Source organism: Somniosus microcephalus, chromosome 2 (assembly GCF_052327205.1).
Source record: "Somniosus microcephalus isolate GS21.2 chromosome 2, FLI_Smic_1.0, whole genome shotgun sequence".
Lineage (NCBI taxonomy): Eukaryota > Metazoa > Chordata > Chondrichthyes > Squaliformes > Somniosidae > Somniosus > Somniosus microcephalus.
Genome location: NC_140988.1, coordinates 170068696 through 170090832, shown reverse-complemented (window position 1 = coordinate 170090832; position 22137 = coordinate 170068696). Strand labels below are relative to the sequence as shown.

Here is a 22137-nt window from a genome sequence, read left to right as displayed (position 1 = left end):
AGCCTTGTCCAGTGTCAAATCTTTGTCAGAAAGCAGCCTTTTCTGTGTTCCTTCACTTAGGAGACCGCAGACGAATTTGTCTCGAAGAGAATCTGCCAGTCCTGCCCCGAATTGGCAATGCTTTGATAGCTTTCTTAATTCGGTGTGGTAATCAGCGTTACTTTCATTCTTGTGCTGATTCCTCTTGAAGAATTTGAAGCGTTCCGCTATCAGCAGCGGTGTTGGGTTTAAGTGCTCCTGTAGGGTATCAACAATTTCCTTAAAATTCTTGTCCTTTGGTTTGGCTGGAGTGATTAAGTTTCGTAACAGCCCGTATGTCTTTGCGCCCATTAGATTTAGAAGTACTGACGCCTTTTTATCATTTTATATTCCATTTGCTGTGCAATATACCTCCACTCTTTCCACATATGTGGTCCAATCCTCTATATCGTTATCGAAAGCATCAATATTGCCAGCCTTAGTCATCCTGGAAAAAAAATGGCGCTTCCCGCGCTTTCCTTTCTTTCCTGCAGAAAAAAAATGGCGCTTCCCGCGCTTTCCCGCCGCTGCTGCTGCTGACAACGCTGTTTTCCATGTTTTTTTTCTTCATTTTTTTATTTACAGGTGGAGACTCGTTCCCGCCGGACTCTCTGGGACTTTTCCCCCCCTCTGCTAGGTCCGAACGCCGACCTGCTTTGCAGCGCCGGCCGTCTCCCGAGTGCTCCCCCCCTCTGTTTCTGTTTGCCTCCGCCTTCGCTGCTTGGCCTTGCTGCAGAGCCAGCCGATGGAGCCCCAGCCCGCCGCCCAGGAAGGATTATTGCAGTACCTGCCACCAGCTCGGCTAGCTGGTGAAACCAGTTCTTTTTTGTTTTTTTTCTTGTTGTTCTTCGACTTTGGATGTCTGAGGAATCGATGTCCTTGAGGTGCTGCTGAATTGCAGGTAAGTCCGTTTCCAATTCGTCACCACTGTTGTATCCGTGTGTTAATAGAGACACTGAAGGCAGGAGTTGGTTTCACAGGTGTTTACTGAATAAAGTCTGGAGGTGAACTAACTGATACAACACAATATACAGGCTTATATAGCCTGAGTGGCCATTACCGGCATTACAGTACACAGGGGGCTCTTAAAGGCACATACACTACAGGTATGCCTGGTGTTGCTCCTGGCATGCTCTTCCACACTCCTCATTGAACCAGGGTTGGTCCCTTGGCTTGATGGTAAATGGTAGAGTGAGGGATATGCCAGGCCATGAGGTTACATATTGTGGTGGAATACAATTATACTGCTGCTGATGGCCCACAGTGCCTCATGGATGCCCAGTTCTGAATCTATCCCATTTAGCACGGTGGTCGTGCCACACAACAGTCCTGCCATCCCAGGAATCAGTCTGGTGAACCTTCGCTGCACTCCCTCAATGGCAAGTATATCCTTTTTAGGTAAGGAGACCAAAACTGCACACAGTACTCCAGGTGTGGTCTCACCAAGGCCCTGTACAACTGTAGTAAAACATTTTTGCTCCTGTACTCAAATCCTCTTGCAACGAAGGCCAACATACCATTTGCCTTCCTAACTGCTTGCTGCACCTGCATGTTTGCTTTCAGTGACTGGTGCACAAGGACACCCAGGTCCCTTTGTACATCAGCATTTCCCAATCTATCGCCATTTAAATAATACTCTGCCTTTCTGTTTTTCCTACGGATGTGGATAACTTCCCATTTATCCACGTTATACTGCGTCTGCCATGTATTTGCCCACTCACTCAACTTGTCTAAATCGCCTTGAAGCCTCTTTGCATCCTCCTCACAACTCATAATCCCACCTAGTTTTGTGTCATCAGCAAACTTGGAAATATTACATTTGGTTCCCTCATCCAAATCATTGATATATATTGTGAATAGCTGGGGCCCAAGCACTGATCTCTGTGGTACCCTACAAGTCACCATTTATTCCTACTCTCTGTTTCCTGTCTGTTAACCAATTTTCAATCCATTCCAGTACATTACCCCCAATCCCATGTGCTTTAATTTTGCACGCTAACCTCTTATGTGGAATTTTATCAGAGGCCTTCTGAAAATCCAAATACACCACATCCACTGGTTCTCCCTTATCTATTCTACCAGTTACATCCTCCAAAAACTCCAGTAGGTTTGTCAAACACGATTTCCCTTTCATAAATCCATGTTGACTTTGTCTAATCCCGTTGATATTTTCTAAGTGTCCTGTTATCACATCCTTTATAATAGACTCTAGCATTTCCCCTACTACTGATGTTAGGCTCCTGTAGTTCTGTAGTTTCCTGCTTTCTCTCTCCCTCCTTTTTTACATAGTGGGGTTACATTTACTGAAACTCTACACCAGCAAGAGGGGAAAGAAAAGAAATTATGAGGACAGGTTGCATAAACTTGGCTTCTAGTCTTGAGTATAGGAGATTGAGAGGTGATCTGATTGAGGTGTTCAAAGGATTTGATAAGAGTAGATACAGAGAAACTATTTCCTCTGGTGGGGGAATCAAGAACAAGGGGACATAAACGTAAAATTAGAGCTAGGCCATTGAAGAGCAAAATCAGGAAGCGCTTTGTCATGCAAAGGGTAGTGGAAAACTGGAACTCTCTCCCCAAAAGACTGTGGATGCCGGGTCAATTGGAGCTTTCAAGACTGCTAAAGATGTATTTTTCTTAGGTAAGGGTATCAAGGGATATGAAGCAAAGGCGGGTAAATAGAGTTGTGGTGCAGATCAGCCATGATCTAATTGAATGGCGCAGCAAACCCTAGTGGCTGAATGGCCTACTCCTGTTCCTAATGTTTCTGGGAAATTATTGCTCAAAAAGAGGTCACTGGATGTAACTTAGATTTATGCAAATTCACTGCCTATTTTGTATAGAATTTACTTAATAAAAACATTGAGCGTTCTCCCCGGTACCTTTGCAGGCTAATCCACTGGTCTGTGGGCTACTGAGCCATTCTGACCATGAAGACCCCAGGTTTTACTTTTGGTCTGTACTGAGTTATCGAGGCAATAGGGGTGTAAGCATTAGTCACAGTGCCTTGGGCTAAAATCAGCTCCAGTTTGCTCCCCGGTGACTCCTGCTGGAAAACGCATATCTGTGGCCATCAGGGGAGAACAGGACTGGATTGAGTAGTATTTCCAAATAGTCTTGTGACAGTCACAGCTAAAGCTGACGCATGAAGAATGGCCACTGGGACAAAGTACTGAAACTCTACACCAGCAAGAGGGGAAGAAAAGAAAAGCACACTGAACATTCAAGTAAATATTAGTCTTAGATATCAAAAAGCACCAGTTGGACCAAGGAACTGTTCCTGTAAATATACCTGAATCTTTATACTTTCTGGCCAGTTGACTATTTTCATGTTGAAGATTTGCCCAAAATGGATCCTGAAGTCGGCAGTCAATGCTCGGCTGCTGGTCCTGGAGACCTCCTTGTTATTAAAAAGAACTTTGGTATATAGAGTGCATCTCTGTACATCCTGTCTTCGCAGCTGTTCTCCTCTGAGAAGAAAATAAACAATTTATTTTCAAATTGGATTTTAAGTTTTCTTTCCTGCTCTCTAAATCAGTCACAGTGATCACAAATTTTCTGGAAACATACTAGAGATATGTTTAGTAGAACAGGGAATGCACACTTTTTTTATGATTTGCATACTTAAAGCAAAGTTGCACAATCTGGTGGCTCCAACAAGATTTTAAATTGTACACCAGGTTAAAATCAAATTGATCTTTTCAAAAACTTCGCAATGCATGAAACCAAAACAGAAAATGTTTCAAAAGTTAATAGTCCCGACACAAATAAAGACAGCAATAAATGTATAATTGTACATTGAAATCTAAAATTGTAGTTAAATCAGAAAATATTAGAATGCTGATCAACTGCTGTGCATTTCCATGATTTTCTGATTTTACTTCTGATTTCTGGCAATCAGTTTTTCTTTTTAATTGCAGCAAGTTACAAAGAGCCACTGAAGTTTAGAGCACAGATGGAGGCCATTCAGCCCACCAGACTGATACCTGGGATGGCAGGAATGACATATGAGGAGAGATTGGGTCGATTGGGCTTATATTCACTGGAGTTTAGAAGAATGAGAGGGGATCTCATTGAAACTTATAAAATTCTAACAGGACTAGACAGACTAGATGCAGGAAGGATGTTCCCGATGGCGGGGGAGTCCAGAACCAGGGGTCACAGTCTAAGGATAAGGGGCAAGCCATTCACGACTGAGATGAGGAGGAATTTCTACACCCAGAGAGTGGTGAACCTGTGGAATTCTCTACCACAGAAGGCAGTAGAGGCCAATACATTAAATATATTCAAGAAGGAGTTGGATATATTTCTTAAGGCTAAAGGGATCAAGGGGTATGGGTAGAAAGCAGGGACTGGGTACTGAATTTGGATGATCAGCCATGATCGCATTGAATGGCGGAACAGGCTCGAGGGGCCGATTGGCCTACTCCTGCTCCTATCTTCTATGTTTCTATCAGCTGATGAATCAGTACTCCTCCATGTTGAACACCACTTGGAAGAAGCACTGAGGGTAGCAAGGGCACAGAATGTACAATGGTTGGGGGACTTCAATGTCTTCTATGTTTCTATGTCTGTGCCAGCTCTTTCCTATAGTAATTCAAAACTAACCCGATTGCCCTGCACTCCCAAAATCAGGCAGAGTGTATAATGGGTGGCCAATCTGTTGCCGGCCATATTGCGCCCGGTCGAAGTTGAATTTCACGTCCCATTTTCAGTCTAGTGCTCAACTCCCTCTGCAGCTCCTTAGACATAAACAAAATGAAAGTGGGGTACTGTGGAATGGAAGGATACTGATTTATGGTCATAATTCTTCCATAAAACGAGTTCTTGATAATGCCATCTGGATGGGCTGTAGGCTGGTCTTAGCTGCAGGAGGGGTTTAGGAATTAAAAAAGGGCAAATCACCCCAGTCAACCCATCTACCATCTCAGACTAATAACTAAAGAAAAGGAAAAGTAAGAAAGTGCATCAAAAATAGGGATAAAATTCCCCAACAGAAAACCTCAACTTTTATCCCTGGTCTGTTCAGAACCCTTATTCTGGACATTAGAAATGACAGTTACTCAGGAAAACATGGAAGACAAAAATGTTTTAAGCAATTTGTTGGAACCCTGTGGTCAGATCATGCAGTCACTGATGAGTTTACAAAAGGCAAAACCCATTATAAATGTCAACAAAAGAATTTATGATGGAAAAAGGTGACAAAAGTGTGGCAAAAACAGGACCAAAGGGAGCCAAGTACTGTAGGCAGAAAGTGCAGACACAAATTCTAATGTGTTTGTGGGAGACTACAGTCTCCCGCGTAAAGAAATAGGCAACACAGCGAGCTTTAAGAAATAGGTCTTTACTCCGACTCTCACAATACAGTACTGAATTCGTAAAGCCCGCGAGCCTGTGATGACTCACGGATTGGTCACCTGCTGGAACCTGATTGGTTTTCCTTCTCTCAGCAGCAGGCAAGTCTGAACATGCCTTATTCCTCTCAGCTAGCAACTGTCTTGCGGGGGGAGGGGAATACAGCAGTTAAAAGGGGATTATACAGGCTTATCTACATACACACAGTGTTTCCCCAATGTGGCAACGCCACATACGCCCCCCCAGAATCCTCGTTAACTGTAAAAGTCAGTCTCTGCGGAGGTTTGACCAAACGGCCGTAGCGGCTGTAGTAGCCATCTGGCGTGTGAGGAGGGCTGTCTGGGAGGTCGGCCGGTTGGTTCGTCGGCTGGTCTGGCGGCTGGTCTGCCGGTGGGCTGGCTGGATGGGCTGCCGGCCGGGAAGTAAGGTTCTGGCGTGTCTTGGTCCTCTTGTGGGGCCGCCGCCAACGCGGGAGGTCTGCCCCGCCGTGGGGGAAGAGCCGGACGAACCGGGAAGCTGAGGTCCAGGTGCGCCGGTTTGAGGCGGTCTACTGAAATAAGGTCCGGCTTCCCGCCGACATCGATAAGAAAAGCTTTGTCCCCCGTCTCCAACACTGAGAAGGGGCCGGTGTATGGTGCCTGCAGCGGGCCTCTGTGCGCGTCCCACGAAGACGAACTCCGCATGTCGTAAGTCCCGAGGCACGTAGGACGGCTGCGGGCCATGTTGCGAAGTGGGCACTGGACGGAACTGCTGGGCCGCGTCCTGGTGCAGGGAAAGCTGTCTGGCGGCCGACCACGGCTCCGTTGTCAGGGGGAGGAAGTCGCCTGGTACTCTGAGCGGTTGGCCGTAGACCATCTCGACCGCGGAGGCGTGGAGGTCCTCTTTGGGCGCGGTGCGCAATCCCAGGAGGACCCAGGGTAGTTTGTCGATCCAGCTGGTGTCGGCCAGGCTGGCGCGGAGGGAGGCTTTCAAGGAACGATGAAAGCGCTCGCAGAGCCAGTTGGCCTGCGGGTGGTAGGCTGTTGTCCTGTGCAACTTGGTGCCGACGCCGGCGGTGATGGCATTCCACAAGTGGGAGGTGAACTGGGGGCCTCTGTCCGAGGATATGTCGGTCGGCACGCCGAACCGGGCCACCCATGTCGAGACGAATGCTCGCGCGACGTCGGTCGTGGTGGTGGAGGCGAGGGGAACCGCCTCGGGCCATCTGGTGGTGCGGTCGACGATCGTGAGCAGGTGTGTGAAACCGTGCGACGGCGGCAAGGGGCCTACCAGATCGACGTGGACGTGGTCGAAACGCCTCTCGGGCACCGGGAAACACTCCAATGGCGCCTTGGTGTGCTGCTGGACCTTAGCGCGCTGACACGCCACGCATGTGTTGGTCCAGTTTCTCACATCCTTGTGGAGTCCAGGCCAGACGAACTTGGCGGACATGAGTTTCTGAGACGCACGCATCCCTGGATGTGAGAGGCCGTGGATGATGTCGAAAACTCGCTTGCGCCAGGCGGATGGGACGACCGGCCTAGGCGAGGGGACTGAGACGTCGCACAGGAGGGTTGTGCCGGCTGCGTGGAAGTGCATGTCGGCCAGAGTGAGGCTGGTGGTTGACGTCCTGAGGGCCTGGATCTCCGCGTCGGTGGCCTGGTCTCTCGCCATGCTGGCGTAGTCGACGCCCAGGTGCACTGCGTGGAGCGAGGGTCTTGAGAGGCAGTCGGCCACCAAATTGTCCTTGCCGGCGACGTGGCGGATGTCCGTGGTGAACTCCGAGATGAAGTTGAGTTGGCGCTGTTGGTGCGCGGACCAGGGTTCGGTTACTTTGGCCATGGCGAAAGTGAGCGGCTTGTGGTCCACGAATGCGGTGAACGGCCGGCCTTCCAGGAGGAAACGGAAGTGCCGGATTGCCAGGAACAGAGCCAGGAGCTCTCTGTCGAACGTGCTGCAAGCCTGCTCGTTCTTGCGCAGCTGTCGGCTGAAAAATGCCAGTGGCTGCCACGCGCCTTCGACCCACTGTTGCTGGATAGCGCCGACGGCGTAATCCGAGGCGTCCGTGGTGAGGGCGGTCTTGGCGCCCAGGATGGGGTGGGCCAGTAGTGTGGCGTTGGCCAAGGCGCTTTTGGTCTGATGGAAGGCTGTCGCCATCTCGCTGGACCAGGTGAGTTGCTCTTTGCCCGTTTTGCCCCTGGTGGCTTCGTAGAGGGGGCGCATAAGTGAGGCGGCCTTGGGCACGAAACGGTGATAGAAATTGACCATCCCCAAAAATTCCTGCAGCGCCTTGACCGAGGTGGGCTGGGGAAAGTCCGCCACCGCCTGCACCTTGGAAGGTAGGGGAATGGCTCCCCTTGGCGAGATTCTGTGGCCGAGAAAGTCAATTTGGGCTGCTCCGAACTGGCATTTGGCCGGGTTGACGATTAGCCCGTGTTGGCTGAGGCGCTGGAAAAGAGAGCGCAAATGCGCGATGTGCTCGGCCTTGCTGGTGCTGGCCACGAGGATATCGTCCAGATAGACGAACAGGAAGCTCAGGTCCCGTAGGACGGAATCCATGAGCCGTTGGAAGGCCTGTGCAGCGTTCTTGAGCCCGAAGGGCGTGCGCAGGAACTCGAACAGTCCGAAGGGGGTAATGACCGCCGTCTTCTGGACGTCTGCGTGGTGGACGGGGACCTGATGGTAGCCGCGAATCAGGTCGACCTTGGAAAAGATGGACTTTCCTGCTAGGTGTGCCGAAAAGTCTTGGATGTGCGGAATGGGGTATCTATCGGGCGTGGTGGCGTCGTTGAGCCGTCTGTAGTCGCCGCAGGGGCGCCAGCCACCGCCCGGCTTGGGCACAATCTGGAGGGGGGACGACAAGGGGCTGTTCGAGCGGCGGATGATGCCCAGTTTCTCCATCGTGGCGAATTCTTCCTTGGCCACTGCCATCTTGGCTGGGTCCAGGCGTCTGGCTCGGGCGAACACTGGTGGTCCCGTAGTGGCGATGTGGTGCTCGACACCATGCTTGGCTGCCGCGGCTGAGAAGGTCGGTTGTGTGAGCCTCGGGAAATCTGCGAGTAGGCGGGCGTAGTCGTCATCCGCCGGGGCAGAGCAGGACCCGACGAGGGCCAGGCTGTTGCTCTGCTGGCAGGCCAGTGAAGCGAAAGTTGCTGCGTCGATCAGGCGCCTGTCGCGGACATCGACCAGGAGTCCGTGGGCGCAAAGAAAATCGGCGCCCAGCAAGGGATGTGCCACCGAGGCCGTCACGAAAACCCACGTAAATCGCTGGCCGTTGAAACAAACCTCGGCCCGTCGCTTTCCATTTGCCGCCACGACGGGTGGGCCGCTGCAGCCTGCCTGGATGTCGAGCTGGGAGGCAGGAATTATGCTGCATTGGGCTCCGGTGTCACAAAGGAATCTGCGCCCTGAAAGGGAGTCGGTTATGTACAGCAGTTTACCTGCGGTGCCAATGGCCATCGTGGCGGCGGGGGTGCGATCGAGCGGGCCTAGACGGCGGCGCGGGGCTGGCGCGTTGGGCCGGGCGGCCATCTTGGTTTGATCGAAAGAGCAGGGTGATCTGCAGCGTTGGGCCTTGTGGCCGAAACGCGCGTGGTAGTAGCATAGTTCTGCGGCCTGGCGTGGCGGCACGCGCTCAGTGGTGTCGGGGGGCCTCGCGGCTGCACAGCCGAGTTGGGCGACGGCAAAGACTTTGTCCGCGGCGGCTGCCAGTTGTATGCAGTCCGTGATCGGGGACCCCGCGAGGGCAGTCTGTACCTGCTGAGGAAGCAGGCTGAGGAAAAGGGCCCGAAACAAGAAGCACTGCGGTTCAGAGCCCAGGAGCGCAAGCATCCGGCTCATCAACTGGGTCGGGGTAGAGTCGCCGAGGCCTGGTAGTGAAAGAAGCCTACGGGCCCTCTCCTCCCCGGACAGGCCGTAAGCCTGCAGCAAGCGGCCCTTAATGGTTGAGTGCTTGCCGGTCTGTGGTGGGTTCCCCAGCAGGTCGAGAACTTCGGCGGTGGTGGAGCTTGCTAGTGCTGAGACTACGTGGAGGTAACTTTCTTCATCGTCTTGAACCCTGCAAAGGGTGAATTGGGCCTCCGTGTGCGCGAACCAAGCTGGTGCTTGGTGTTCCCAGAAGGTGGGGAGCTTCAAGGACGCGGCGCCGGCCAACATCGGGCTGCTGCTGGTTGCCGTCGGGTCGTTGCTGGCCTCTGTAGGGCTACGTGAGTCGGGGGCTTCGGCCGCCAACATTCGGGGTCACCAATGTGGGAGACTACAGTCTCCCGCGTAAAGAAATAGGCAACACAGCAAGCTATAAGAAATAGGTCTTTACTCCAACTCTCACAATATAGTACTGAATTCGTAAAGCCCGCGAGCTTGTGATGACTCACGGATTGGTCACCTGCTGGAACCTGATTGGTTTTCCTTCTCTCAGCAGCAGGCAAGTCTGAACATGCCTTATTCCTCTCAGCTTGCAACTGTCTTGCGGGGGGAGGGGAATACAGCAGTTAAAAGGGGATTATACAGGTTTATCTACATACATACAGTGTTTCCCCAATGTGGCAACGCCACATGTTATAGATTTACCTTCGAAGTGAATCATCGCAACATTCTGTTGTCTGCTATGCATTCTGGGGATTCTAAAGTTAAAAAAGCACAACATTGTAGTATATTCATTTCGTCTGTCTGCTCCTAGTCATGTTAGATGTCCCACACATAACTAGTAACATGCCATTACCTTGGACACTGGCTGGTGGGTGTTACTGTGGCTGCCATACTAAGTTCGGGAGTCAGGACAGGTTCTCCTGGTTTACGACGAATTCTGATGGCTGTTGCTCGGACTTGCTCCTCTACAATCAAAGCATCCACCTGCTCTGGAGGATCAGGCTTTGGAAATTCTTCAACCACCAAACTCTCTTCTACACCATCAGCCTGCTGCTCATCTGCACTTTTCTTCTTTTTCTTTTTTGCTTTCTATCAAACGAGCAGAGCCTTGGTAATTTCTCAATTATAATCTACTGATACTTAGCAATACCAAATAAGCACGGTTTTAAGCATGAATTGCTGAGAAAGCAAGATAAAATGAACATTACTATTTTAAATTATACTTTGTTTTTCCTAAATATACATTCTAATTTCTGCCTATAGTTCCTAAACTGGCTGATGGAAACAGACCTAGGAGGCTTTTGTGGAAGTTGGATACTAGGACAATTAGAGGCCATGATGCTCCTGGGTATCTGTTGCATCTCCAGGAGAATATTGAATGGACCGTGAGCAGGAGAAGCAGGCCCCGGGCCGTCGGACCATGGAGCCGGCGACGGTGAGGAGGAGGCCGCGGCGACCGGAGCATTTACATCCCGACGATGTGTTTGGCGAGTCGGGCGGAGGCAGCGCAGCGCAATGAGCAGCAGCAGCAGCCACGACGACCCGCTACAGCACGTCGGCCGGCAGCTCCTTGGCGGGAAGCTCGCAGTCCGACTGGGAGGAGGGGAGCCGGGCATGGTGGCCAGAGGTCGGATCGTGAGCAGGAGAAGCAGGCCACCACACGTGGAGCCGGCAACAGTGAGGAGGAGGCCGCGGTGACGAGGAGGACGGAGCGGCTGAGGGACATCGTGCTCCCACTGCCACTGGATGCCATTGAATTGACTTTCTGAACACGGCGCTGTAAGATTAGCTGACGTGTCCCTACGGGGAGTAAGCATTCCATTGTACTTGTACTAGTTACATATGGCAAATAAAATTGAATTGAATTGTCAATTCCCAAACCCAGATGATTGCTTTCTAGTGCATGTGTTGATGGTGGTGATGATGTTGGGGGCGGCGGGGAGGTGGCGGGGGGGGGGGGGGGGGGGAGGAGAAATGAATGTCCTAGTGAACAAGAAAATGCATTCGTCCTCGCTGCCTTGGCAGTGTACATTTTGTCCATGGACAAATGTGTCCCACTCAAGGAGAATGTTATAAACGTGCAGCATTTAAAAAACTGGACAAATTAGTTTGGCAAACCACTAACTTGGAATTAAATGTGCGCTTCGATCAGGCATGCATTCAACTGTAGTCAACTGTATTTAAAGTAATCATAATTTGTAAACAAGACAAAAAGATAGGAAACTCACTTTTGCCTTTCTCCAGGCTTTCCATTCTTCATACTTCATTTTATATTCTTCCAGTTTATTCTCATATTCTTCTTGATAGTCTTCCAAAAGTTCTGCTACCTCAGCCTGAATTTCACATTCATAACTTATTTCATCAGCTTTCCGGTTAATCTCTTGCCTGTAATATTGAGAGAAAAAAACACACATTTTGTCCTCAATAAAATACATTGAAGTAGAAATTTGTTGCACCATTAGGCCATCACTGGAAATAATCCCAGTGCCTGAACAGGTAAACCCGAGGCCTGATCGATATTGGTCCTTGGGCCTTAGTTTAATAAGTTGGCGAGCTGCTGACACCTACCGCGCCACTCCAGGCAGCTCGCTGGCAATGCCGAGGTTAACTTCCGCGGCCCTCAGGGAAGTCAGGAGGCCAAGCGTAGGCTGGCAGCGGCCTTCAGGAGTGGCCTCCAATGGTTCTTCAAGGACCGCTGGTTAGGCCACATGTAGAATCAAAAAACTGATTGAAGCAGGCCAGGCGTCTGCTCTGCTCAGTGACAAAATATTCTCCAAAAGGAGCAAACAGGCATTAGGCCCTTCATTAACATGTTCGAGGGGCTTAATGCCCATTTCAGGTGGTGACTTGAGACACTTGCATTGCTGCCTCTACCAATATGGCGGCATCCATTATGCAGGCGCGGGTCGAATGAGACACCGTGCTTCAAAATTGTTCCTTTTTGCCCTCGTTTTCCACCTGGAAAATGGGCACAATCAGGACAAAATTCTACGCCACAGTTCTTTGTCTAGATTCTTGACAAAACAAAAAATCAGAAGCTTAACTGGACTCACAGCAACTTTCTCTCCTCCAAAACATAAACTCCAAATTATAGAAAAGAATCAAAAGATCCTCAGGTCTGTGGTAATTTATTCGATTTCAGCTACAGCGGAACCCTGGGCCAGTGAGGGGAAAATCTTACAGGATTTCACTACTGATTGGCATTCAGTGATCCCTGCAGAAAGCTGAACTATGTGCATGTTGGGTGAAGGCAGGATTGGACACGAATGTAATTCTCTGCATGGTCTTATAGGCTGACTATACTCCCTGTCTAGACCTACGCATGAATAATGTCAAATGTAGAGAACTACTGCATGGCTGTCTGAGCCCGTGAACCCCAGTGTGTGCCACTGACTTCAGATATGTAAAATATTTTACATCTTAGAGATATAGGAAAGTTCCATCGAAGGACTATCTATTCAGCAATGTTTTCAGACCAATCTCTCTGTAGTCTGGTTATACTCAGATTGTGGCACAGGCTTACTTTGCTGAATTTTTCCAGGTGCCAGGGTTCAGGCTTCAGATAAGACATGCATTACTGATATAGTGCTCCAACAGGGGGAAAAGAAAGCAGAATATCCTCTGAAATCTGCCATGTGCCGGGAGCAATTGCTATGCCATTGGACATGGTTGAGTTGCAAGCTAATCAAATCCTAAGTCTTTTGATTGCTTTCCAGACCTTGATTCATAATGGAGATCTGAAACTGAATACCAACAGTGTCCAAGTTCAGTAACTTTCCCCCCAAAATGTTATTGTAATTTATATAGATAAATATCTGGAAATGATTGCAAAGTTGTAATCTCATCAAGGGGTCAAAAGTAAAGATGCAAGTAAAGATTACAATATTGAAACAATAACGTTTTATTACGTTAAAGGCGCTATATAAATATGTTGTTCTGGTTGAAATTATTCTATATATCTATCTATATTAAAAATCTTATGTTTGCACACTTCTTGTCACATTTTGTCAGGTTTTGCCATTATAAATTCCTATGTCCACATTTATTATGGGTTTTGTTTATATAAACTCATCTACTTATGCAAGCTGGTCCCTGAGTTATGATTCTTTTTCCAGTTGCCATTTTTCTCCTCAGTAAATTAAACTTAAATAAAGTAGAACTTGTGCTGATGCAATATTTTGCTTCAGCTTCCTCAACTTTCTGCTCACCAGCTTTTCGTCAAATAGTTTTTGATTGGGGGGTGGGGCGGGGGAGGGAGAAGAGAGAGGGGAACAGTATATAGTGGGTATGTCACTGGACTAGTAATCCAGATGTCTGGACTAATGATCCGGAGATGCGAGTTGAAATCCCATCACGGCAGCTGCAGAATTTAAATTCAGTTAATTAAATAAAACTGGAATTTAAAAAAAGCTAGTGTCAGTGATGGTGACCATGAAACTATCAGATTGTCGTAAAAACCCATCTGGTTCACTAATGTCCTTTAGGGAAGGAAATCTGCTGTCCTTACCTGGTCTGGCCTATATGTGACTCCAGACCCACAGCAATGTGGTTGACTCTTAACTGCCCTCTGAAATGGCCTAGCAAGCCACTCAGTTGTAACAAACTGCTATGAAAAGCAATAATAAGAATAAAACCGGATGGACCACCCGGCATCGACCTAGGCACTGGCTTTGGACGCGAAAACGACACACCCAGCCCAGTCGACACTGCAAAGTCCTCCTCACTAACATATGGGGACTTAGCTGCACCACAGACTAGTCAAGCAACAGCCTGAAATAGTCATACTCGCAGAATCATACCTTTCAGCAAATGTCCCAGACTCCTCCATCACCATCCCTGGGTATGTCCTGTCCCACTGGCATGACAGACTCACCAGAGGTGGCAGCTCAGTGGTATACAGTCAGGAGGGAGAGGCCCTGGGAGTCCTCAACATTGACTCCTGACCCCATGAAGTCTCATGGCTTCAGGTCAAGCATGGGCAAGGAAACTTCCAGCTGATTACCACCGACCGCCCTCCATCAGTATTTGTAGGGAAATGGTGTTAGGGAAATTGATGGGAATGAACGCCGATAAATCCCCAGGGCCTGATAATCTACATCCTAGGGTATTTAAGGAAGTGGCCCTAGAAATAGTAGATGCATTGCTGATCATCTTCCAACATTCGATGGAATCTGGAACAGTACCCATGGATTGGAGGGTAGCTAATGTTACCCCACTATTCAAAAAAAGGTGGTAGAGAGAAAACGGGGAATTATAAACCGGTAAGCCTGACATCGGTAGTGGGGAAAATGCTAGAGTCCATTATAAAAGATGTAATAGCAGAGCACTTGGAAAACAGTGACAGGATTGGACAAAGTCAACATGGATTTACAAAAGGTAAATCGTGTTTGACAAATCTACTAGAATTTTTTGAGGATGTAACTGGTAAAATAGATAAGGGAGAACCAGTGGATGTGGTGTATTTGGACTTTCAGAAGGCTTTCGATAAGGTCCCGCATAAGAGATTAACGTGTAAAGTTAAGGCACATGGGATTGGGGGCAAGGTATTGACTTGGATAGAGAACTGGTTGGCAGACAGGAAGCAAAGAGTTGGAATAAACGGGTCTTTTTCCGAGTGGCAGGCAGTGACTAGTGGGGTACTGCAGGGATCGGTCCTTGGACCCCAGCTATTCACAATCTATATTAATGATCTGGACAAGGGAACTAGATGTAATATCTCCAAATTTGCAGACGGCACAAAGCAGGGTGGGCGTGTGTGCTGTGAGGAGGATGCCGAGAAACTCCAGGATGATTTGGACAGGTTGGGTGATTGGGCAAAAGCATGGCAGATGCAATATAACGTGGATAAATGCGAGGTTATCCACTTTGGTGGCAAAAACAGGAAGGCAGATTATCTGAATGGCAATAGATTGGGAGAAGGGGAAGTACAACGAGACCTGGGTGTCCTTGTGCACCAGTCGCTGAAGGCAAGCATGCAGGTGCAGCAGGCGGTTAAGAAGGCAAATGGTATGTTGGCCTTCGTAGCGAGAGGGTTTGAGTACAGGAACAAGGATGTCTTGCTGCAGCTGCACAAGGCCTTGGTGAGACCACATCTTGAGTATTGTGTGCAGTTTTGGTCGCCTTATCTGAGGAAGGATGTTCTTGCCATGGAAGGAGTTCAGCGAAGATTCACCAGGCTGATACCTGGGATGGCAGGAATGACGTATGAGGAGAGATTGGGTCGATTGGGCTTGTACTCGCTGGAGTTTAGAAGAATGAGAGGGGATCTCATTGAAACTTATAAAATTCTGACAGGACTGGACAGACTAGATGCAGGAAGGATGTTCCTGATGGTCGGGGAGTCCAGAACCAGGGGTCACAGTCTAACGATAAGGGGTAGGCCATTTAGGACAGAAATGAGGAGGAATTTCTACACCCAGAGAATGGTGAACCTGTGGAATTCTCTACCACAGAAGGTAGTAGAGGCCAATACGTTAAATATATTCAAGAAGGAGTTGGATATATTTCTTAAGGTTAAAGGGATCAAGGGGTATGGGTAGAAAGCAGGGACCGGGTACTGAATTTGGATGATCAGCCATGATCGCATTGAATGGCGGAGCAGGCTCGAGGGGCCGAATGGCCTACTCCTGCTCCTATCTTCTATGTTTCTATCAGCTGATGAATCAGTACTCCTCCATGTTGAACACCACTTGGAAGAAGCACTGAGGGTAGCAAGGGCACAGAATGTACAATGGTTGGGGGACTTCAATGTCCATCACCAAGAGTGGCTCGGTAGCACCACTACTGACTGAGCTGGCAGAGCCCTGAAGGATATAGTTGCCAAACTAGGCCTGAGGCAGGTGGTGAGAGAACCAACACGAGGGAAAAACATACTTCGTCCTCACCAATCTACCTGTCGCAGATGCATCTGTCCATGACAGCATTGGTAGCAGTGACCACTGCACAGTCCTTGTGGAGACGGAGTCTCATCTTCACACTGAGTACACTCGCCATCGTGTTGTGTGGCACTTGCCTGAATGAGGGCAGTTCCAACACACTAGAAGCTCAACACCATCCAGGAAAAAGCAGCCCGCTTGATTGGCACTTCATCCACCACCTTAAACATTCAATTACTCCAACACCGGCGTACTGTGGCCGCAGTACATACCATCTACAAGATGCGCTGCAGCAACTCGCCAAGACTTCTTCGGCAGCACCTTCCAAACCTGCGACTGCTAGCACCTAGAAGGACGAGGGCAGCAGGCGCGTGGGAACACCACCATCTCCAAGTTCCCTTCCGAGTTACACACTATCCTGAATTGGAAATATATCGCCGTTCCTTCATCGTCGCTGGGTCAAAATCCTGGAACTCCCTACCTAACAGCACTGTGGGAGTACCTTCACCACATGGACTGTAGCGGTTCAAGAAGGCGGCTCATCGTCACCTTCTCAAGGGCAACTAGGGATGGGCAATAAATGCTGGCCTTGCCACCCACATCCTATGAGCAAATAAAAATGAGAGGGGGGAGCGGGGAGAGAGAGAGAGAGGGTGGGGGGAGAGAGGGGGGAGGAGAGAGAGAGAGTCGGGGGGCAGGGAGCGGGGGGGCAGGGAGCGGGGGGGCAGGGAGCGGGGGGGGGAAAGGGAGGGAGGGAGAGAGGCCATGATTTTTGCAACTTTGGGCTACAGTTTGTTTTACACAAGCTCCCAATGAAGCAGATCAGAAATAGTGCACAAAAACTGTAAAAAAATCAGAAGTTCACCTTCTAAGGTGCAGTTTTATCGGTGTGTTGGTAAATTTCTGGAATTCTCTGAGCGACTTGATGTCTTTCCATACTTTGATAATGTTCTTCAGCAGGGTCCGATCTTTCTCCTGTTCCATGTGACACATTCTTCGGGTTGCTCTGTGAATGGATATTTGGATTTTTTTTTGGTTTCTGGCCACAACGAGCTTATACTTAATGAGAAGGCTCCCCCTAATGTTAGCGTATACCTGCATTTTAATTTTGCTTTAGTACAGTTCACGTCTATGTTTTAGTCCAGCTTTTTATCCCTCCGCTTTATTGGTTCACTCTTTTCACAGTGACACCATCTCATTGCTAAAGAACCGAATTAATACCCGAGAAACAAAAATAACAGAACCTAGGCCAAGAGTTGTTTCCAAGTCAAAATGTATCCACGGTTTTTTTTTTTTAGGTTCAACTGAAAACACTTATGTTTGTTGAGTGCAATAATTATCAAATATTTTATTTATTTAACAATCAAAGGCACCTGCAATTTTTTTAATAGCTTGTGTCTCAATGTATTCTGGTAAAGGATCTGAATGAACACAAGTAATATTAACTACAGAAGTCAAGCAATAGTTGTGCCCATTTGTTGCTGTAGGTTTATACAGCCAGAAAACTAACATTGTTATTTACACTCGTAGCTACATTGAAATGTTCACATTTTCTATGTGTCAACCTGTTTGACACAATACTAGTTCTGCTTGGTTCTGGATAATACAGTTGCCCCAAGAGACATCTGTACAGTAATTTTAGTTCCCCCAGTGGCCTTGCGACTAAAGACATGGCCAGGCATATCACTAAGCCATACAGACCAGATCTGATTCCTGCTTTGTGCTGAATCAGCTTATTTCGACTGGTTCAGCAGTTGGAGCAGCACAATTGGCCATGGTGCTGTTAGGAGACAAAAAGAAAAAGAAAAATCAGCTGTGGTTCCTGTTCCGGATCACTATCCAATGATTCCTGTTGGCAAATGCACATGCAGTGACAACAGATAAGGACAGGATAAGGCACAGCTGAGGTGAGTCAATGATCAAAAAGCACGTCGACATTATCTGGGTTCAAACATGAAGAATGGCCACATAGCTGAGGTACTGGAGGGGCTGCCAACACCCCTGGAACCATATCTGACCAAAGCTGAAGAGTCAAAGGAAAAGGGAAGCAAATTGGGGAAAACAAATACAGGTAGACTATCCTTTATCCGAAAACCTCAGGACCAGCCGTGTTTCGGTTTTCGGAAAATTTCGGATTTCGGAAGGTGGGTCGGCGGGGGGGGGATCTCGGCGGGGGTCGGGGGGGGTCGGCGTCGGCGGGGGTCCGCGGGGGGGTCCGCAGTCGTGGCTTGTCCGTCGCTGCTAGCCTGGAATGCAATGAAGTTCCGCATTTCCACCAACAGGTCGTCGTGCTCGGTCGGAACAGGGGCCGGCACCGCCGCGGGCTCAGAGCTCTCGTTGCTTTCGAGCCTTTGGAAGAGAGTCAGGTGGTTCCACGGGGGGGGGTCGGCGGGGGGTCGTGCGCACGACTTACGCTGACCCTCTGCTCAGCGTAAGTCGGCGGGGGTCGGGGTCGGCGGGGGGGGTCGGCGGGGGTCCGCGGGGGGGTCGTGCGCACGACTTACGCTGACCCTCTGCTCAGCGTAAGTTGTGCGCCACTCTGGTCATGTTGTGCGCACGACTTACGCTGACCAAAAAAACCTTCGGTTTTTAGAGGGTTTCGGTTTTCGGAAGTTCGGATAAAGGGTAGTCTACCTGTATAGTAAATTTTGTTGTTGCCGTGACCAACTCCAGTGACTTATATCCATCGTGCAGAAGCAGAACTAAACATTGCTATTCTGCATAGCACCACCAAGTGGCTGGTATCAAACACTACCAGTAACATTTAATATAGAAGGTTGTTACAACACTATGCACCAGCAAATATCAAATACTAAAGCAACACAATGTATTTTCACCAATTACGATACCTGAAGAGAATTTGCTGCTGTAAAATAATAGGTCTCAAACCCTGAACCTGGGATATAGCTGCTCCATTTGATCCACTACCAGCCAATAGCCCTGGATGTGCCACAGCACAAGTTCTGTTGACCTGGTGCTGCCATTCCAATGCCCTATGCGCAAAGTGGTAGGACGTAGATTCCCACATGGTGAATGAAGGAGCAAAAAATACAAACGGCTAGCTTCATGCTCCTCTTAGCAACAGCCTGGGATGAACAGGACATCAGCAGCCTGCACTCAGGAAGGCTGTGGGGAAAGGAAAGAAAGTAAAGCCCCCACCCACCACTCGATCCTCCATTAAAAATATCACAAATGGTAGGAGTTCTACAGTTGGAAAAAAACATAATGTTACTGATGGGCCTTCGATAACCACAAAACTAGAAGTTATAGACTTAAACAAGTTGGCTTTTAATCACTAAGATCAGAGCTAACATCTCAACACGCCGACTGGTTCACAGGAATGAGTCATACAGATCCTGGGATCTTTATGTAAGAGAAGTCAGGGGCGGGACCAAGAGCCAAGACCTGGAACCTCCCAGGTTAGTCGGGAAAGAGGAAGTGAAACTATACACAGTGGGGGAGGGTAATATACATGAGTGCAAAACGAATACAGGATCAAGACAAACAGATTTCATCACATTTACAATATTAGTGTTCCTAAAATTTATAGAAATAAATAGGAGTTACAAGTACTGTAAAGAGGAAGGGATACATCAGGATATCAAGGGGTACAGTTTCCTTCATTTAGCAATATTCTAGAACCTGCTTTATACTTTTTTTGTTAAGACTAGTGGATAGGAGAAAATGTACCTCAGACCTATACATGCCACTGAAATCTATAGCATATGAGAATGATGAGTTATCAGTAAGTAAAAGCTCAATCAGTATTTGATTAACTTTGAGCACAAACAGACCTGCCTCACCTGATCTGAGATTTATATTCCACACGTCTGTGCTGTGCCACTGAGCTTTGCACGTTATGACCATCAGCAATATTGTTCACTGCATTCCTTAGAGCACGCAACTAGAAACACAAACCATTGCAGAATAATCACTAATAATAATGAGGCATTTAACACCAATTTAATACTAAGTATAGTTGGTCAGTTTAATAAGAGGCTAATAAAAAGGCCTAACAATAAAAAATATTACAAAGTATGTTTCAACATAAACTGCTCAGTAGTGTCAAATATAAAACATTTATCATTCAACCCAAAAATATAATTTAAAAAATCAGTTCCAAGCTTGGTTATGTTGCAGCAAAGTCTATCACATAAGCACAATGGCAATTGTTAAACTGATGTGAATGCCATCAAGTTCCCAGTTTTAGACTTCTCTAATATATACTTAACTAAGCTATGGTTTGTGGGGGCTTGGTTAAAAATTAAATTAACAAAAAAATGCATACTTTTATTATCCGGTCAACAGTTCTACTGCACATACTGATCAGAGAGACCAGTCCATATTTGAGTGCACACTGGTTGTGTTGACCAGAATTCTTGACTCCAGCAATTTCAGAGCCACTTCTGCAAGTAGGTGTGACATTGGTGTACTAATGTGTGCACATTAGTGTATGTGCACCAAAAGCAAACATCTAAAATGAACTATTTTGATGAATACATGGAGTTAGAAAAGAAATAGCTTTCTCAACATATTTTGATATTGAGCTGCATTATTGGGCCTTCAACTGACGTTCCACTGTACATCTGAAATGAAGTTATATCACTGTCTGCAAATTATAAAATACAATTGAAATCTTCAACTGCTAACCTCTTCATTCCTAGCTCTTATTGCTGATATGACTCTGGGGTTATATGGTCACTTTATTCACAGCTTTAGTTTCATGGCCAAATGTTCATACCTTGTCAGAGTAAAGGCTGGCAAGATTTTTCTGTTGTCGAAATAGATACTGGTCATACAGCTGGGCTAGTTTGGTTGCCAACACATGCTCACGACTGAACATGGGGTGGTGCGTGAATACTATGCCAGCAACATCAATGTCCAGTTGAAAATGTCCCTGTAGCTCTGCAGAACCAGCAATGTATCGATTATTGGACTTGGACTTCTCAGCCTGTAATTACAGCATAAGCAGAATATGAAAAGATTAGGGAGTCCTCCACAGTTTCTTTGCTTACTTGCACAAAGTTCCAGAAATGATTACTTTTTTTTTAAACTTCCACTCTTAAATAAATATGTTTTCGCTATAATCGACATGAATTGTCTCAATAAAACCACTGCTCAAGTAGTGTGGCCAGGAAATAAGGTCACCCAAAGAACACTGACTTTATAAATCTCACTTCCAAACAAGTTATAAAGTTCCGCAAAAGAAATTATTCGCAAAAATGAGCGCGCACGGAATTGGAGGTGACCTTGTGACATGGGTCAATAATTGGTTGGGAGATAGGAGGCAGAAAGTAAGGATTTGTTCTCTGGTTGGCGGCATGTGATAAGTGGTGCCCTCCAGGGATCTGTACTGAGGCCTCAGCTTTTCACCATATGACTTATATTAATGGGCTGGGTAATAAATGGCATCCTTGCCAGTGACACCCACATTCTGAGATTGAATATAATAAAAGCTATGGTAGATTGCAGCTTTTCAGAGGTAAAGTGCACTTCAATAAAATTTTAATAAAAAACTGTCTTCACCAGTTTCCCTGATGGTTCTATGGGTAAGCCTTCCCAGCGAATGAATAAAAAAAAATCCACTGCCTAATTTGGCACTGAGCCATATAACCTAACTCAGACAAATGAACTGATTGCTACCAGGGGAACAGAATGGTGAGACTACAATTAATACCAGTATCCCTGTGCTTTGGGAATGAGTGGAGAGGGTACGGCAAAATGCCAGTCCGTCATTCCTTGGTTTTAATTGCTATCAATTGGCTCCCGGTTGGAAAATACGTGTGAGTAGACATCAGATGGAGACAGGATCAGGCTTGGTTATGATGCCTGCCATTGCTGCATTGCATCACAACACTCAATGTCTAGACTCAGAAGTGAAAAATAATAATGTGGCTGACGTCATGGAGGGCTTCTGGCGCTCATGGTACTGCACCCCAGCAAAATTCAATACATTGAAGAGAGGAAAATTGGGGGAGGGGGGGTGGGGGAGAACGACTTGTCTGCACTTCAGATGCACATTCCATGAACATCCTTCTCTTGT

The 22137-nt window shown here is 47.7% G+C and overlaps 1 protein-coding gene across 6 annotated transcripts in view; it reads right to left on the bottom strand.

The window, feature by feature from the left end:
• Positions 1-22137, bottom strand: part of cc2d2a (coiled-coil and C2 domain containing 2A) — a 317140-nt gene that overhangs the window by 202676 nt on the left and 92327 nt on the right. For all 6 annotated transcript variants that reach the window (XM_085966208.1, XM_085966216.1, XM_085966224.1 and 3 more), the window contains 6 exons: positions 20836-21045; positions 19898-19998; positions 16960-17100; positions 11448-11604; positions 10073-10308; positions 3311-3488 (listed from right to left, as the gene is read on the bottom strand). In XM_085966208.1, the coding sequence (XP_085822334.1) occupies positions 3311-3488; positions 10073-10308; positions 11448-11604; positions 16960-17100; positions 19898-19998; positions 20836-21045 (1023 nt within the window). The remainder of the gene's footprint in view (positions 1-3310; positions 3489-10072; positions 10309-11447; positions 11605-16959; positions 17101-19897; positions 19999-20835; positions 21046-22137) is intronic.